Raw genomic sequence first — 19,988 nt, forward strand, 5'->3', positions numbered from 1 at the left:
CTTGTGCCCAATAATGCATAATTTCATTTGATAAACACGTTTAGATTGAATGGTAGTTTATAATCAGTCACAAGAACGTCGAATCTGAATCAATTGAAAAAAACACGGGGGGTGCTTAACTTTTTTCCAGGTGTATATATATTATTATATAAGAATTCCACATCTTGTTCAATGTAATGTCCTTTATAAGGTACACCAGGTTTCAACAAACTGATTCTAATGATCATATTTTAGATAATTCAAAACCAATGTCATTTTTAAGGGACAAATCTCGATGGCTAGTTCTCGCAAGTTTTGTAAAAAAAAAGAAAAAAAAGGAGGGGATGGACAAACTTGCATAGTGCTCTGTATAATATGAAGAACTCTAAACCATGATTTTTAGTTAGTTATAAAAAAGTCTTGTTGATATGAAAATCACAAAATATATGTCTGTTTTCTTAGTTTGCATAAATTTGAGTTTTCTATATGTATAGAAACTTGTGTAGTAAAGTACAGAGTAAAAAATAGGAAGTTACTCTATAATCACTAATAATGCAAAAAGAATACTTTTTTAGTTAAGAATAAAAAAAATATTAAATAAAATACAGTATGTATTGTTTTAGATGAATTTTCTACATATTTAATTGTTACTTTATTTTTATAAATTTCATGCATTTTTAAAGGACTGCATGAAGATAGAATACAAAATATCTTTATTGACTTTAATTTCTCTTTAGTTTTCTACAAGAGTAAGAAGGAGCATGCAAGTACATTGTTTAAACCTATTTCATCTTCAATTATGCACCCTTAAAGAGATTAGCAAATTAAAAAGAAAATATTTATGCAGTAAAATTAGTAAAAAATAATGACAGTCTCAAAATAAGGAAAATTAGGAAAACTGTCTCTGGGTTATATGAGAAGATTTTTTATTATTTTTATTTGCAGTTCCTTGCTTCCTTGTTCATCAGTCATAGTTCTCAGGAATTAGAAATTGATATACGAGTTAAAAAAAACAACATTGATAGCCACATGCTTTTCAAATAGTTATTGTCATTTCTACATACAGTTTCAAGAGTTTTTTAGTTTTATGTTTAATTTGTTTTTCTTTTGATAAAAATTATAATTCCTTTATTGTAACTGATTTATTCTATTTCTCTTATTTCAACTTAAATGTTTTAAAAGTGAAAAATAAAATGTGCTGCATAATGTATTTAACATGCCACATGAAATGTTTATCATATTATTGTGTAATATATTTTGTGACTTTGATTGTAGCTCTACTGTGTAATAAAACAACCTTGTACATAAACTACAAAATATTAATTCCAATTTTATGTATGTGTATTTCATAAATTATCCCAATAGCCTTTTACAATGTGCATTGCACCAAATAAAATTTTGTATAGTACATCTATATTTAAGAACTGTTATCTTAAATTAAGGTTTTAGTAAAATATTTTATTAAATTGAATAGATCATTAACATTTCTTAGGGTAACAAAAAGAATCATTCTTTGAAAATATCTCTGTTTTAATTTTATTTTTTAAAACAACAACTTCTCTTCACCAAAGGTTTGAAATATTAATCATATTATCTTAACTTCTAGATCATCGCTCATTTCCTATATTAAACATTCCAAACAACTCTGGCATGAAGCATTCAGAGTCCACCACTGAGTTCTGTCCACTAGGTGAAAACAAAGAAGTAGAGTATTACTTTGCATCTGATGCTAGGTTTGTTTGAATCACCATGTTACATTACTTAAAACAATTAATACAAAAATAAAACCTAATCTATTGTTTGATTTCCCACTTGTCACCAAGTTATACTGATTTCAAGGAATTTCGTTGCTTATCAGTATCTTTGGACAAGGGAAAATTGAAAGAACAAAATTAAGCTTCATGTAGTGGTGGAGCATATAGTTTTTATTTTTAGTTATGACATTGTTTATCATTTATGTATATTTCTTTGTATCTTTTAGTAAATTATATTTTAATTTTCCTGGTGTGCTAACACATCTGCCTTCTAGTGAATATTAAATATTAGGAGTAATTTGCATATTAACACTCCAACACCAAGTGATCTAACTACTAAGTTCACATATGACTATATAAAACAAATGCTAATTTATTGGTCATGTGTTATGTAATCTTGTGGTCTGGCAAGGGAATAAAAAGTTATGATCTCCGAGAGGAGTTAGGCTGTCAAGAGCTGTGAAACTGTGATACATAAAATATTTGACTTTTAAAAGAAATTAGTGAAAATACTTGCTTGATCTTTGTTTGTGATTAAATATTATTTTTTGGAGAAGTATTCAATATTGTTATCTTGAATTATGTTCCAATTAGGTTTTTTATTTTTCTTCTTATTTTTCTAATGTATTAATATAGTAATTACTGCTATTATTATTTTATGTGAGTTAATATTAACTATGTTTTTTTTTATATTTGTATTTGTTTGAAAGTCTTATCAGTGCTTGTTGATGTAAAACTTGTGTTAATTTATTGTACCTTGTAAGTAATATGGTTGATTGATAAGTTACACTGACTTGTTATTTGATACATTACAATACGTGTGGTGTTTATAGCTGTCTTTCATTCCCCGTAGTGAACCTATGTTTATATATGATTTGAAGAATATGTAGCACTGATTTTACTAATTTATTGTTTTCAATCATTCAGCAGCAAAGCTGTTTATACTACTAAAAGGAAATATGAAGTCCAATAAATATATATATGTATGAGTGTGTGTGTGTGTGTATAACTTGGTTTACCACTTGTCACTCAGTTATAAGTTATATATATATATATATGTGTGTGTGTGTGTGTGTGTGTGTGTGTGTATAACTTGGTTTACCACTTGTCACTCAGTTATATATATATGTGTGTGTGTATAACTTGGTTTACCACTTCTCATTCAGTTATAACAGTTTTGGGGAATTACACCCTTTATCAAGAATCATCAAAACATCATACATAAAATAATATAATTTTTTGGAAGTTTTGAAATGGGAAGGTGCATTTATACTTGATGACATATAATATTTGTGAGATTTCAGAACAAAATAATTTCCTGAACAACTCTCCAGCCATTATGACTGTTGAAACAAATAAAAATTAAATAATTTTTTTTAAAATCTGTTTTTGTCTCATGAACAATTTTGTGATGACTAATAATAATAATAAAAAAATATGGCATAGGAGGCAGACCATGAATCTGGTGACTAAATGTAGCTCTTGTTAACCATGAACAAAATCTGCATGTAAACCAAGGTAAAGAAGATTTCACCTAACTTTGTTGCATGTTTTGTCTGGTATGGTTATAACATGTTATATTGTTGCTTTGACTTTATCAGTCTCATTTTTTTCAATTTTCCTGATTATTTTATGTGTAAATACACTTTTGGTTTAAAGTTTCTACTACTTTTTATTAGGTTAACGAATGAAACTGGGAATGTAAAAATGTTGGTTATTGCTTACTGCTCTTTTGGTATGTAAGAAAACAAGATGTCAGTTACATTTGACAAAATAAACAAGTGATTTTTTTTTATATTTTTATATGCACACATTTAGATTCAGCTGTGCCTCCTACATTGTACCACCTAATTCAGAAGCTTGTATACCTGATTACTGGAATATAATTGACAAGAAGTTTTTTTTTTACTGTAAAATAAACTAACAGATTTTCAGCCTCAGTGATAAACACTTAGTATATGAAAAAAAAGAATTAAACTGAAAGAGAATTAATTAGTTTGAAGATCACTGATTTTGAGATCAAGGTTCTTTCCATAAAGGTCAACAGAACTTAAATTGGTTTCCTTCTTTTTAACTCTAAACTGGTCCTCTATACCGAAGAGAACTACACAATTTAAAATCAAATGGTTAAAATGTTAGTTTGTAGGAAGGTTGTTTTGTAAAAAAGTTGTAGAAATATTTTCCAAGAGGCACTTGAGTGTGTTTAATATACTGATTTTTTTTTATCTTTACAGAAAAATAATATAATTTGGTGCTGTATGCTGTGCAAATAACCTCTGACAGTTTCAAGTGCTTTTAATTTTGTTTGTAGAAAAAAGTGTCTGTAGTTGTAATAAACATTCAGGTTCTCCATTGACCTATATTACAAGGATGATGAGTGTGTGATAGTGAAAGTAACTTAGCCCTAAACTAGTTTATTTTCAATTCCATTGTCATATGTAACCTCTTCTCACTTATAGCTTTCCTGATTCAGTGCTGCCTTCTATATGCAAACTTTTTTCTTGCTCACCACTAGCCTGAGACTCCCGCCTAAAACCATGTGTTTTCATGTGATACTTTTGCATTATTGCATACAAATGAGTAGTTACAACCATCCTAGGACAGCTGGCTCCCTCTATACTGATTGCTGAATCATCATTTTGAGATTAGGTAAGAAAGGTTTCACTAGAAGTGGGGAGGACTGGTGAGAAGTGTGAGTGGAGGTATCTATCCGAAATACATTTTCAGTGTTGGAAAATGTTAATTTCTGGTACAGTACGTAACCTCTGCTTACATATTGTGAGAATCCCCGTTGAAGGTGGAGGAACTGGTGCAAAATATATCTAGATGAGCCCCCTTCAGGAAGTGCCTAAAGGGAGTCCATAGAATGTGACACCCTATATCAGCAGTTCCCAACCTTTTCATCACCAAGGACCTCTTTTTATTATTATGTTTTCCCCACAGACCCCATGTTTTTTGAAAGATTCCATCTACCCAACAAACTGTTTTTCTTACTAATAATTAATTTGTTTTTCCATTTTTTGCTATCAAATAAGACATATATAACTGAGTGTGCAATTAAAAGAACAGCAGAATTAAAAAATTTACTTGTTTAATGAGATGGTATTATCTTCATGGACCCCTAGGGGTCCAGGGACCACAGGATGGGAATCACTACTTATACCATAGAACAGCATAGGGGCACACCTGTGGGAGACCCTACCTTGACTGTACCAGGGTGCACTCTTTGTCTGTAAAGGAGGGACATATTGCTAAGTTGGGCAAAGAATACAAGCACAGTCCAGAATTTGCACCAGGCCCACAGAAGTGCTATTTGTGTAGTGTGGCTAGGGCACATATGATCATACTAGGCAGCATCAGGAATTTGTCATTTGGTCTGTGGTAGGAGGAGGGTCTCTACCATCTTATCTCAAGCCCAGTGAAGCAGAACAGGAAAGTAACATTTACCCTGTAAACTGAATGAGGGCTTATGTTGGCTGGTTCTGTGCCAATCCAACAGCAGACTACCCAGGAACACTACATCCAGGCAGTGGTAAGTTGGGAGAAAGCCAGCTGGAGAGGTGAACTTTACTACACAGACAGAACACCACTGCCTTACTCTCTAGTAAGTGGAATTAGTGACACTCTGGAGGAATTCCCCATGCCCCACCACCCCAGTGGCTAGGAACTGGGGAGTGTCAAGGATTTCTGTGCACCTGTGAAGGGTTGTCACATGCCAGCCTGAACAATCTACTCCAACAGGCGATGGAGATGAGCAGTCAAAGAGAGAGTGTAAGGTGCTGGATTGGATGTGACAAGGACACCTGGAAGCACTGATGAGCATCCCCCATCCAAAGAAGGATATGCTAAATGGATGAGTTGATAAAGCAATCTAGTAAGGATAATGGGAGAAAGCTTGTAGGTGGAAGAGGGATTCCAAGGAATGAAGAGAAGAGAATGGGAACCACAAAAGGGAGCAGTGTTGGCCAAATAGCCACAGACTGTATTGACGGAACAGAGTAGGCAATCAGGATCAGAGCGAGAGTAAAGATGAGAAATATATGCGAGAGATATATGAGTGAATGTGCTGCCACCCTCACATGGCGCAGACATTTTGGGGAGAAAAGCACAATCAGGATAGAGAAGGATATAGGAGTGATGGAAAAGAATGTGTGAAGAATCAATGCATATATGTCAGAATGTTGATGACCACAGATGAAAAGGAGGAGGAAATAAGTTTTAAAGGAGACATGTTATAAGGAACAAGAAATCAAAAATTTCAAATGGAGGATGTGGAGAAGAACATTCAGGTTCTCCCAGTTGAGAAGAACAGAAGGACAGGGAGGTCAAAGGTGGTGAAAGGAATGGAAGAGCATAGTGCAGACTGGGGAGGGAAAACTTGATAGTAATGGGAAAACTGGAATATATTAGAGAGAGCCACCAGGTAACCAGTGATGAACAATACTGATAAACCCTGGTCAAAAAGCCACATGAAGAATTTAAAGAAATGGAAAATAAAAGGATCTCTCATATGGGACATTACTTCTTGGGTCCTTCTTGTGACACCCTATTGGCCAGCTGAAGCATGGTTTCCTCTATTGAGCCTTCTCCAGTCCTCTCCTCCTCTTCCTCTGTCCCATTCTCTTCATCTTCAACCTTGTTCCTCCCTCTTCCATCCAGCCATGTCATCACTCAGACTTCATGCATAGGATTTGCCTGGTCCCTTGCAATACATTCTGGATTATCTTCGCATGTAGCCTTCTTTCTTTCTCATTCTATTTGTCCATCCTCCCCCTCTGTCTATCAGCAGAAATGGTATATCTTTCACAGTTGGTCACTGCATCATTCTTTCTCCCCTTTTCCAAGAACACAAAGGAAGAGATGAATAGGGGGTAAACTTAGAAAAGAGGTTGGACCAATCCTTAGTGAATGCATTCACAGTCAGACCTGATAGATAATGAACAGGGGACCTAGAAGGGGGAAAACTTGGATGAGAGGGGTGCCCAGACAAGAGCGAAGTCACAGGAAATGTGAGGGTTTAGAGACTACTCTGTGGAAGAACGTGTTGGGCCCTGAGAGATATTCTGTGACAAGATTCAGGGCACCTGGAACATGACAAGTTACCAATCAAATTTGCAGAGAATGTCCCCTTTCTTGCAATGGATATAGGAAACCACAGTTGAGTTGTTCATATGAATTATAACTAAAAGGCCATGTACAACCATAAGAAAATGACAGAAAGCCTGATGAACTGCCAAAGATCAATACGAAGGGTCGATTCATCTGTGGATCATCAACCTCAAATTGCCAGAGAGTTGAAACAAGTGCCCCACCTTTTCAGGGAAGCTTCTGTAAAAAGATGGAGATCTGAATGAGAAGGGGGAAGAGTAACACCGTTCATGGTATTGGTTCTACTGTGCTACCAGGTGAAATTGGTAAGCAAGGAAAGATAATAATGAATAAGGGAGGACAAGGACTCCCAAGAGAGGTTTCATTTATCATGCAGAGTCCATTGCAAACAGTGGATGTGAGCACACCCTAAGGGAATAAGGTATTCCATGGAAGCCCAAATCCACTAAAGAAAGGGAACTTCCCACACAGGGACAGAAAGAGAGAATAGAGAAGTGGAAATCAATTGCTCCATGTCTCTCAAATGAAGTGGAGAAGGCTGGGCCTTGCTGAGATGGGAATTGAAGAACACACTGACTCCCATCATTTTATATAACTTGATTACTCACCTACCAAAATAATGTAATTGCCACCATAAACTGACTTCTATGGAAAATCAACTTTTCTCACCCTCTGGTAGTCATTTGCTCCAGGATTGGTTGGTTAGTAAAGCCAGAGAAGTTCATCTCACACCCACTCCACATCAGGTTCAGTTGGGTGGTATGCAAATTTCTTGAAATGATTTAGTACCAATTCTGTAAATAAAGAATATTTCATTTCCCAATGTGAAGTATTCAATGGTCACCTGAAAAATATGTTAGAAAGCTTTGGGTCAAACCAACTTAGAATCCATAATGGTGTAATGTTCATTGTTATATTCAGCATTATTTAAAGATAAAATAAGATGGCAAAGTTGAAATGTTTTTGGAATTCAGATGGATCGAATTGATTTAGAGCTACTTTCAGAATTTTAAGTCCTTCATTGCATGTAGTACATTACTACAGCATATGGAAGAAACATCTGTAGGGCACAGAAGACCATTGGGAAGTAATGGTCCATTGTTATTGATTTTCTTAATGATTATAAGATTATATTGTGTAGTGGTCAACATAAGCATTTAGCTTCTAGGTTACCATGTTTGTGTTAGAACTGTTACCATGTGCTGAAATATGTTATTAATAGTTTGATTTTCTTGGATGAGGAGTACAAGCTTGTCAGTCATGATTTTAGTAAACCATATTGTAGGGTTCTAAATGTTGGTTTCTATCCAAATGGTGCTATTAGGTTGGTGGTTAAGTTTAGTGATGTAGTCTTCAGATTTAATTTCCTTTTTTTTTTTAATAATTGCGATAGCTTTGAAAACTATTTTTCTTCAGTTCTGTAATCAGACACAAAAACTTATTTTTTTTTATATGCTGGAACTAAGAATACTGTTTTTTTTTTTTTATAGAAATTATCTGACATTAAATGTTTTTTGTATTTTAGTGCTGTAATTGAGCATACAAACCGTGTGATTTTCTTGGAGGATAATGATGTGGCAGCAGTGTCTGATGGCCGTAAGTTAATTATTTATTTTTTTAACAAGTTCTCATGTCAGTATTGTATTTGACTCACTCATCACTAAAGCTCTACAGTAAACCTAAGGCTTGGTTACAGTTTACTTGTTAATAAATAAAAAATATGATTTTTTTTAGAACTTGTATATTTTTTTTTCCTTTAAAAAATAGTGTAAGGAAAAAGAAAATTTAGAAATGAAAGGAAATTATTCTGAGTTTAAAGTGTTATGTGTTTATACAATAATAAGGAGTTATAAATAATGAAAGAACTTGTAAAATATCAGTGTTATTAAGATGTTTTGAAAGGGTTTCATTCAATTCAAATTATTGTTGACAGCGTCACAGATTTTTAGCTTAACTCCTTAAACCCGTGCGGATGCTGCCAGCATCCAGCCGAAAATTCTGATTTACCCATCAGACAGTGACAGCATTCAATAACATTTATGTCTCTGGCAGAAAACTAATCCAAACCATGTTATTATCCACCTTTTATAAATAGGTCAGAAGTTCGGTGAAACATGTCATTTGTTTTAAAACAAATTTCAGATCAACAAACTGTGTTTGAGACTAATTTTGTTCAGTGTTTTCTTGTGAAGTCTAACAGTTTTTTTACATCAGTTGTAAAGCAAAGATGGCAAGTGGAAAGAGACCACCAAAACGTTTTATTGCTGAGCAAGCAATGAGCCTGTTCAATCAGTTAGATGAAGGATGGAGTGATGATGATAGTGATTCTGATCTTGAATTTGACTTTGGAAAAAACTAGTGATGAAAGTGATCCAGAACAGTCATCGATACCCAGTTCCAGTGCTTCTCAATCAGCTGATCAGAGGGAACATTGCTCCAACCAGGACCTAGTGGTACAAAGAGGCAACAAAGCGAGCCCCAACTAGACCTGATCCACTTTCTAGATCTACGTCTACTACTAGAACCAGAGATAATGATTGGTCTGTGGTAGATCTGCAATATAGGTCAGCCACAAGTAAAGGCTTTGAATTTTTGCCGAAGAACAGGCATTATCCTGGTGTATGTACTGACATCAAAGATAACTCTTACTCCCCTCGAATGTTTCAGAGCTCTATTTACAGCAGTTGTAAGTAACACTCTCACCACTGCTATCAAGAAGTATGCCGAAGCACAAGTTACAAAGAAAATGCTTATCGAGGTATTTGAACCGGACTCCCTTTACCCACTATGAGCTGCTGACATTTCTTGCAATGACAACATCAATGAGCATTGACAAATGAACTAGCATTCAAGACTACTTTGCCCACCCACCAGTCTCTCTACACTCCCTTCTATCACTGAATGTTCAACAGGGAGAGGTTTGAGGTTATTTACTAAACACTGCTTCATGTGGGTGTCCCTGATGCTGAAGGGAAAAACAAATTTACGAAAACTGAAATTTTATTAGAACACCATAAAAATAATTCTGGCAGAATACACAAAAAATTATGCGTTTCAAGAAACTTATTTGTAATTCTAGGCTTCTGAAGGCTACCTGTGCAAAATGAGTAATTTTGAAAAAAAAAAGTAATTTTGTTTGAACAATTCCTCTTTTTTTTTTTTCAAGTTGAAGAAGGTTGTTGTGTGTTTGATGGTATTTTTTTTAATATTGTTAGGCTTGACCATTCATAGACTGAAACGTGCAATTGATGATACAACTGGAAGAGAGATTATTACTCTGAAGATGGAAATCCAGCAGATTATGAAGGGTAATAACAATTTTTTATTTTAATGATGCACATAGAACTTTCAATCTTTGCAAAAATTTTTTGGTTTATTGTTAAAGACAAAGCTACACAATGGACTATCTGTGTTCTGCCCACATAGGGTATTGAAGTGAGGAAGGCCCTCAGATTTACCACTGAGCTGCCATGGGGCTTTGGCAAAAATTAAATTCCAACTGTTAATTTTCAATTTCTTTAACGATTAATTACATAATATTGTAAATAATTTGTTTGAGAAGTTAGTTTTTGAAAAGGAATATCAACTATAAAAGTTCAAGATTCTTGAATAGGTTTATGTATAATTATTGTGAGATACTCTATGTAATCATCCAATTATACTGTGATTGGCTATTTAAAGTACAGTATGAGATCACATGCATTTTGTCTGATCTTGATGCTTTTCCAGGTTAAGAATCAGTTTTATTAACAGTGTATCTTTGCACTACATAGCTAAAATCAAGTGTGAAGAGTGAATATGGATCTCATTAAGATATTTCATAAATAGTGCTGTTAGCTTATAATGATAATAGTGCCTTTTGTTTTAAAGATATCTATTTGTTATATGTGGAAAGTTTACTTGTATATAGATACATATTTCTTTTTTTGAAAGAACGGTAATTAGTTTTTTATTTATTTCTTAATTCTTTTATTCACTATCTCTCTCACTAAACAGGGTGGCCATAGATGTGGAAATGTTGAAAAATTTTGAAAAAAGGGTTCAGAAAGTTATAGAATAATCTTAAAACCTGGAAATATATATATGCAAACCATACTGTCTAACCATGTCAGTTCTTCACTTATTTTAGCATAATCTTGGTCAGTCACTGTTATTTTATTTGGTGATGATTTTATGTGTGTATATATAATTATGTAATTCATTGTATTTTGGTAAGATTTTATTATCTGTCATCAAGTTATAAAACATCCTTGTTTCACGATCTTTTCCTGTACTATGTCAGCTTGAAGCAAGTATGTTCTAAGGTTTTTATTATTTTTTATAACCAGATTACAAACTATTGTTAACTAAATAATTTTAAAATGATACTTGTGTAAAACATCTATTTACAATTAAAAATAATACAATGTTAAAATCTTGCACAATAAATAATTATTAAAAACAGGGACTTGCCCTAAAAGACTACATATGTTACGGTGTCCTTGTTTTTAATAATTATTTCTTGAGTAAGAATTTAAATGTTGTATTACTTTTAATTCTAAATATATTGTTAAATAGGTAGAATTATGAGGATTATTTGAAATATCAATCTGTTGTATACTCGTGTGTGGCAGTGTATAAAATAAGGAAGTTTGCCTGTAAGGTCAAGGGAAAATATTTTGGAAATAATGTGGTCACTCTTTTAAATAAATAAGACTTTTGTATTTATAGTGTATTGGTTATGTTTGCCTTACCTGCTGAAAGAATTTTTTTTGCCTAAATTTTAGGTAACTACAGTTCCTTTATGCAGAAAGAGATTTTTGAGCAGCCTGATTCAGTGATCAATACCATGCGAGGAAGAGTGAACTTTGAACACGAGACTCTTATTCTTGGTGGTATCAAGGATTATATTCCTGAGATTAAGCGTTGCCGTCGTCTTCTGCTGATTGGTTGTGGAACCAGTTACCATAGTGCAATTGCAGTAAGTTTCTGTTCTCTTAAATCATACTAACTGTTTTGTTTCCAGCAAGAAAGTAAAATCAAATTAGTTTTAAAATACGTTAGAGATTCTAATAAGAAAAAAACCTCATTTGTATTTTTTTTTTTTAAGGTAAAGGGGTATTTTATATATACATTAATGTCTGGTCAGAGCAAGCTATGTGCTTAAAGTAAAACCGAAAATCAACCTGGAAATCATTATAGCTAAATATTATACTTTTCTTCTGTAGATAATTTTCTTAAATTTAATGCAACAAATTAGGTAACCTAAAGTTAAATTCTATGCTTATACTTGGTATGTTTCTACAGTATACATTATGCTATTTACTTTTCTCTATCTGTTATATTGAAACCTGATTTTTAGTGTGAAAAGCCCTCAGACTTACCACTGACCACTGCCATGAGACTTTGGCAAAAATTAAGTGATTGAGATTTCCAGAGTATTTGGTAAAAGTTCCTGCCTTAATTGGTTAAACCAGTATTTTTCTATATCAGTCTAGATATGTTACCCTCCGTCATCATCATCATCACTTGTGATAATTTTTAGGGCCATTAATTAATCTCTTACAATTATGCATAACATAAACACACACCTTCAACTTTAATATAAGAAGGCTCCAGCACATGCTTATCTTGAAGGTTTTACTTCGTTAACCTCTCAGTTTCTGTTTCTAAAGATACTCTCACACCATAAATTCTAGAACACTAACTTACAAAGAGTTTATAAAAATACAGTGGAAATGGTGTGATTCCTAGAAATTAGTTCTTTTATTAATATATACTTTTTAATTCGTTTTGTACTAAATAGTTTAACAACAGAAATATGTCAGTGAGGCATTAATTGTTCATCACAGCCATAAATGTGTGTTTGGTTTTTATATTTTGTTACTTATATTTGATTTGTTTAGTGTTTCAGCAAATTCTAATTTTATGTGGAATTATTCTTTTTGGGCTTGGAAGATTTTAGTAAGTCAAGCACTGTAACCACATCAGAAACCAAATGCCTCCAATTTATTTGTTCTCTGCTTTATCATTTTCATTGCTTAATCTCGAGTTTAGGCCCGGCATGGCCAGGTGGTTAGGGCGCTCAACTTGTAATCTAAGGGTCACGGGTTCGAATCCCCGTCACACCAAACATGCCATCCTCCGCCTTTGCCTGGTCCCAAGTCCAGGATGAGAAAGGGGGAGGGTTGGGCACGGGGCTAGCAACTCCACCCCATAAAAACCAACCTGCTACAAGTAACTGCAACAACACCTCCCGTTGGCGAGGTGTTGTTGCAGCCCTATGGTCCACTGGGAGTTTACAGGAATAAAAAAAAAAAAAAATCTCATAATTCTAAGTCATTTATTTTCTCTTGTAGACACGTCAAATACTGGAAGAACTCACTGAACTTCCAGTTATGGTTGAACTGGCGAGTGATTTTCTGGATCGTAACACTCCAATTTTTCGAGACGATGTGTGCTTCTTTATTTCCCAATCAGGTAAACTCTTGTCTGATATCTGACTAAGCGATACTTTCATATTAACAAGAAAAGCTGTATTTATATAACTCTTTACTGTGTTACAGTATTACCCGCTACCATTTTTAAGGAGGCTTATACCATATTTTTTTATTGCAAATGTCATTCATGTGTTGTATCCTGCTTAGCTACATCATGAACGTTGTCAAAAATAGTGGTAAAAGTTATTTGTTTCTAACTCTTTTATAATAATTTCTGACCCTTATAGTTACACTTTAAAGTTTTAAGACATCAAATTTATTCAGTTTTATTTGAGATTTTACATTTTGTTTAGTGTTATTTTGAGAGTTTTTTTTTTAAGATATAAAGCCACTTTCTGTTAAATATTAATTACTTTATAAATATCTGTACTTCAGACTCCACATTCACTTGTTTTTCTTTAAGTTTATTTACGTAGATTTCTGTTTCACTCTCTATAGCAACTTATGTATTCAAGGTTGCTTATTCTGTTGAGATTTATGTTTTGACCTTTACAATTGGTTACTTGTTTAAAGTTTGTGAATAAAAATAAATATATTTTTTCCTTCTACAGCCAGTCAGATGAATCTGTTCTTTTTATTCTAATATTAAATGAATCCATCAAACTTTATGGTATTGAGTATTAAATTTTAACTTTCATAAAGAAAAGACTGAAAACTCCTAAGTTATCACAGAAAGAACTCTGTTAATAAAATTAATTAAGTGATTATTTAATCTTATTAACTAATGCTACAGAGAACTGTAATTTGCATTATGGTAACCAATCTAATAAGATGGGTTATTGTATAAAAACTTGCTGCTAACATTCTCATTAATATTTCTATTTTCGTGTTTTTCCTACTGCAATTTTTACTTCATTATTGTCATTTCAGGAGAAACTGCTGATACTCTTATGGCATTAAGGTACTGCAAGAATGGTGGAGCTCTGATTGTTGGTGTGACAAACACTGTTGGCAGCAGTATTTGTCGAGAGAGCCATTGTGGTGTGCATATCAATGCTGGTCCTGAGATTGGTGTGGCTAGTACGAAGGTATATTTTATTAGCTTTTATTAAGAAGTTTATAACAAAATAACATGTACAAGGAAAACTTTATAGAAACTTTTTTCTTCAGAATTTGGGTTTTAGTAATATTTTATAATGTCTGAGATGGATTTTTTGTTGTTGTTATTTAAATAAGGAATAAATCCATACACATTTCTGGTGGTCGTTGTGTTAACTTTCAGCTGTTGGTGAAAATAATTCTGGAAGCCCTGAAAGTCTGTACTAATAAGACTGATTAAAGTTATTGAATTTTATATTTTATTGTAGTTATTTTTCTCTTTTCACAGTAAAATATTTGTTTGCTTTGAGTAAATGTTAGGTAAGCTCATTAAATGTATCCATAAAGTTATAATTTATGAGTTCAGAGGGGTAAAATGGAGAATACTTATTAACACATAATTTATTTCCCTGAAAAGTGGCCTAAGGCCACTTTGAGGTATCACCTGTTTTAACCAATCACACCACTGTACAGTAGTTTATTGTCCGTTAGTCAATCAATAGACACTAAAATGACGTCACGTAAGGGATGCTTAATGTTGCAATTTGTACTGTTGTGATGTCAATAAAACGTGTGTATGCCATGAATCATGTTGCAATTTGTACTGTTGTGATGTCAATAAAACGTGTGTATGCCATGAATCATGAGAAGAATTATGCACTGTATAGGCTACAACACAGCATGACATATGAACATCCAAAGCAAGGAGTAAAAATATTTGGTTTTATTTACTCTTGAAACAACACTTTTGGGGACCCTGCAGATATATATATATTAGTACATGTAAATTAGTATATTTTCAATATATGGTTTCATTAACGTTATTTTTGAAATGTTAAAACTTAATATCAGTTGTCTAAAAAAGGGGGGTGAGTATGAAGCTAAAATGTTTTCAGTATGTGAATTGGAGTCTTCTTTTAATTCATTTACTACTAAGGCTCTTTTTTAATTGTAAAATTCACTTTTTCAAAGTCTTAAAATCAAACTTTTTATCAGCTGCACAGTTACAAAAAAGAAATGTGTTAATAAAAGTTAAATCATTTATGTGTACAAATCTCTTTCTCAGGCTTATACCAGCCAGTTCATTTCCCTGGTAATGTTTGCTCTGGTGATGTGTGAAGACAGGATTTCCATACAACCCAGACGAAGTGAGATCATCCAAGGCTTGAAGGCAATCCCTGGTTTGTGTGTTCACTCTCTCATAGGATAATGTACTTAGGAGTTTTTTACTGTGAAAAATTAAATTAATGAAACTAAAAGAAAAAGGTAACAATAAGGAATGATTAACCTCCTTCTGTAGAATATCTTTTCCAAAATTAACTAAAATTACATGTACTAAATCTATTTTCATTTGTAGCTTGTAATATATAGAAAAGTTTAAATAGAGAATGTTTATAGAGGGATCTCACTTTTAAATCTGTAATCAAGGTTTTATTATACACCTCTGGACTGATTAATGATGTCCTGTTAGGAGAATTAGAAGTAATTTTGACTAATGTATGGTTGATTTCATCTGACAATATTCTATTAGGAAAAATAGAAGTAATTGATACGAATATATGGTTGATTTCTTGTGAAACTGTTTTGTTTGGAGAAGTAGAAGTAATCATGATGAATATGTGTTTGATTTCTTATTAGAAGTAGTTGTTTTTTTTTCTGGTGATGTTCTGTCAGGGGCAATGTGACTAATTCATGGTTGACTTCTTAAAGCTAAAGAAGTAAATGAAGTACATCTTTTTATGTGTAATTAATTTTAGTTAGGTTTAACTTTTAGTTTAGCAGTTTGAAATGTACTGGAAACAAGTACTGATATGCTGTGTAGTGTTTCAAAACAATGTTCTAATTTGACACCTGTAAATGAAATGTTGTATTTTTGAGTGCATAACACTGATGTTAAGCATGCTTTGTGTTGGCTAACGCAGAGTAGAATACACGAGTCTTTCTGTTTCTGTATCTGAAATGTTTTTTTTGTTTTAGACCAAATTAAAGAAGTGTTGAAACTCGATGAGAAAGTGTATGAAATTGCACGAACGATGTATCAGCAAAAGTCTCTCCTTGTGATGGGAAGAGGCTATAATACAGCTACTTGCATGGAAGGAGCTTTAGTAAGTAACTATTAGCTGTCAAACACATCTTCTCAATAAATGTAATTGAATCATGGTTAAATGAAAAGTTTTAGAGCACAGTAATGGGCTCACAGTGTGTAACATTGAGCTTTTGTATGTATGTTTCCTTTGTAAATGTAATTTGTTTACATGCTTATGCTGCTTTACCGTTAACAAAACCTTCATACACAAATTCCAGGACTAGGACTGTTTCTGTTTTAGAATTGTTTTCAAGAGAAGAAAAAATAGCATAAATAACTTTATATAATAAAATATAGTATTGTAGTATCTTTACATTTTTTTATATATATTTATTTATTCAGATCTTTAATACCATATTAAAATATAGTTATGATTAAACCACGATTAGGCTCTTCTGCCTGGTAGAAGGCCGATAAGTAATTGCTTCTTTAGGACATGCTAATATGCACAGTGGAATACACATTACTCTACTTTATTCCAGTATATGCATATACTTTCTGACATTGTGCCATATTTTGAGGTGAACATTCCATTTAATTGATAATATTCTAATAATTTTAAAAAATTTATAAAATATCTGCAAACTGTAGCTCTTGTATCATTCATCAACTTTTTGGTTTTATGCATTGTTTTTACAGTTTATGCAATGCCATCTAGTCAAATAAAAGACCCTGCTTAAGTTTGGGTCCCTAAAAGTACCATTAGCTTCTTTGCTAAACACCATTGTCAGGTTCAGTCATATATTAAATAGGTATTGCACCATCTGACTGCAAGTGTAACTCTCACGCGAGTTCTATATGTACGATCAAGTTAATTTCTCTAATGAAAGTATACCGGATTGAATGTGGAGGGTAGGAGTGAGTTAATTCCATTATAGGTTTTTTAATTGATGAGTAAGTAATCAAAATGCTGGGCATTTCATTCAGTAATTAAGAAATTTGTACATAACATTTAAGGTTTAACATACTTTCTCTCCTACTTTCAGTAATTCTTTCCTTATTTAGAAATAGAATTTAGTGTTGTGAAACATTACATTATTATGAGTATATAGTAAACTGCTTAAGTAATTTATGATGGCTCAGGTAAATCATATGTTAAATCTTACTCACAGTTTTTAGTAGTTGTGTATGTATAAAATTTGGCCATTCTTTTACCTCTGGTCTTTTTACCAGTTGCATCATGTGGTTATGTATGAAATGTGTGTATCACAACAATCCCAAATTCTTTCAAACTAGTAATTAATTAAAAATTTCAATTATTCAGATTACCAGAGTCTTTCTACTGTTAATATAAAAATGTGTATATATTATTCATCAGCTAAACCCTTATTAAATACGTGTTCTATATATGTTGCTTTACTTCACTACAGTTTCTTAAAAAAAAAAAATAGTAGTGTGATCAAGATATAAGCACAGAAGTTGGTCAGTAAGAGAAAATAATTTTATAAACGTCCTAAATTAATCTAATAAAAAATTAATAGTGATATATAGGTTATAAAATTGTTTCTTACTAGAAAATTAAGGAGCTGACTTACCTTCATTCAGAAGGAATTTTATCAGGAGAATTAAAACATGGACCTTTAGCTCTGGTTGATAAAGCCATGCCGGTCATTATGGTTGTCACAAGAGATCCTGTTTATCCAAAATGTATGAATGCTCTTCAGCAGGTAAGAAATCCTAATTACTTTCCAAAAAACTTTATAATAGAATTTTTATAATAAGTTTATTTGATTGTGATTTAATTGAATCTTATTCGTGAATACCTCCTACTGTTCAATGAGTACATTTTGTAAGGTCTTCAGTTTAGAATTAAGTAAAAAATAAAAATATGTAGCTGTTGTGTTTCAGGTATGTACTTTTACCTCTATGCAATATCTTTATCATTATCTGTAACATCTTGGGTATGCTGAATGTTAGTTTTCCATTTTATGTCCACAATTAATTATCAAAACACTTCCAATTTTATAAGTTCAAGTAACAGATCTTGGAAATTGTATTGTAAACCGATTGGATGTGAATTAAATAACTATTAAAGTGAGTTCCCTAATTGTTGTGTTATTGCACTTGAACAATATAATATTCATTTCTTAAAATTAATGTAAGAAATACACAAAAACTGAGACCACACCAAACTTTATGGTGAATACAATAAAATAGATCAAAGGTGATAGTTCTGTAATAAATAGAGCTAAAAACTGGAATTTAAAACAGCTGACATAATAATGTCAAAAGGATGATGACAATTGTTGTTGGGATTGTGCAGGTGACTGCAAGAGATGGTCGTCCAATCATCATCTGCGAGAAGGGAGATACAGAGACTCAGAAACATGCCTTCTATACACTTGAGGTACCACACACTGTCGACTGTCTTCAGGGAATCTTAACCGTCATTCCTTTGCAGCTTATGTCTTATCATATTGCTGTACTTAGAGGATGCAATGTAAGTAGTTGATGAAGAACAAGCAGAAAAAAACTTTTAAATATTCTGATGACTTGTTACACAGACTTTCAATAACATATACAAGTCATTTTTTAATGTTAGTCTAAAGTTTATTGGTATTATGGTATCAAACATTTGTTTCTTAGTTTTCTAAGTAACCTTCCAGAACTTATAGTACATAAATGTGTTTAACAAGAAGTTATCTTTCATTCTGTAAAAATATAAAGCATATTGTTTGTCATAGTTATTAACTGTTTAATAGAACTGCTGATATTAATGATTTCATAGAACTCTCTTTATGATTCAATCATGCAGGAGTGTCATATAGAACACTCAATAATGGAGAAAAAAAAAGAAACAAGTAACACCGCAAACTTTTCTACATGATCATTGAATAAGTTTTCATATGTCCAAAGTTTCCTTCACAGTTACTAAATCCTTTTAATAAGCCACACGAAATAATGCTGAAACACTTTCTTTATGGGGTTTTGTTGTGGCCTACCATAGAATTTAATGTATTAATATAACACAGAAAATTAATTAGGAAACATAACTTAATATTTTGGGACAACATGAGACCTATTGGTCCATCTCGGCTGTTCCATCCTTAAAACTAAATTAAAATGATTAATAATAATAAAATTTTAAACCCAACCCTTTTTATTCATATATACTTATCAAGCTTTTTCTTAAGCTCACTTAAATTTACTGCCTCTACAACATCTGAAGGCAACCCATTCCAAAGGTGGCCAACCACCCTTTTAGAAGAATAAAACTGTCTTAGTTGAAGATGACTCCCATCTTGCTAAAATTTGTACTTGTGTCCCATAGTCCTACTATTCTCATTGTTAAATATGAAAAAAGATGATACATCAACACTATCAATTCCCTTTACAATGTTAAACACCTGAATGAGATCCCCCTAACTCTTCTTTTTTCAAGAGAAAACAATTTGAGAGATTTCAGCCTCTTGTTGTATGACAACCCCTTCATCCTAGGCACCATTTTAGTAACTTTTCAACGTCCTTCCTAAGGTAAGGAGTCCAAGACTGAACACAATATTCTAAATGTGGCCTAACCAGTGACCTGTGCAGTGAAAGTAT

At 32.6% G+C, this 19,988-nt stretch overlaps 1 protein-coding gene across 1 annotated transcript in view; it reads left to right on the forward strand.

Annotated features, from left to right (window-relative positions):
• The window catches only part of LOC106457983 (glutamine--fructose-6-phosphate aminotransferase [isomerizing] 2-like), a 67,552-nt gene that overhangs the window by 41,877 nt on the left and 5,687 nt on the right, over positions 1-19,988 (forward strand). The window contains exons 9-18 of the mRNA XM_022384285.1: positions 1,586-1,712; positions 8,368-8,438; positions 10,058-10,150; positions 11,609-11,802; positions 13,181-13,301; positions 14,192-14,349; positions 15,426-15,540; positions 16,337-16,464; positions 17,960-18,112; positions 18,709-18,885. Of these exons, the coding sequence (XP_022239993.1) occupies positions 1,586-1,712; positions 8,368-8,438; positions 10,058-10,150; positions 11,609-11,802; positions 13,181-13,301; positions 14,192-14,349; positions 15,426-15,540; positions 16,337-16,464; positions 17,960-18,112; positions 18,709-18,885 (1,337 nt within the window). The remainder of the gene's footprint in view (positions 1-1,585; positions 1,713-8,367; positions 8,439-10,057; positions 10,151-11,608; positions 11,803-13,180; positions 13,302-14,191; positions 14,350-15,425; positions 15,541-16,336; positions 16,465-17,959; positions 18,113-18,708; positions 18,886-19,988) is intronic.

This window comes from Limulus polyphemus, unplaced genomic scaffold (assembly GCF_000517525.1).
Source record: "Limulus polyphemus unplaced genomic scaffold, Limulus_polyphemus-2.1.2 Scaffold20, whole genome shotgun sequence".
Classification (NCBI taxonomy): Eukaryota; Metazoa; Arthropoda; class Merostomata; order Xiphosura; family Limulidae; genus Limulus; species Limulus polyphemus.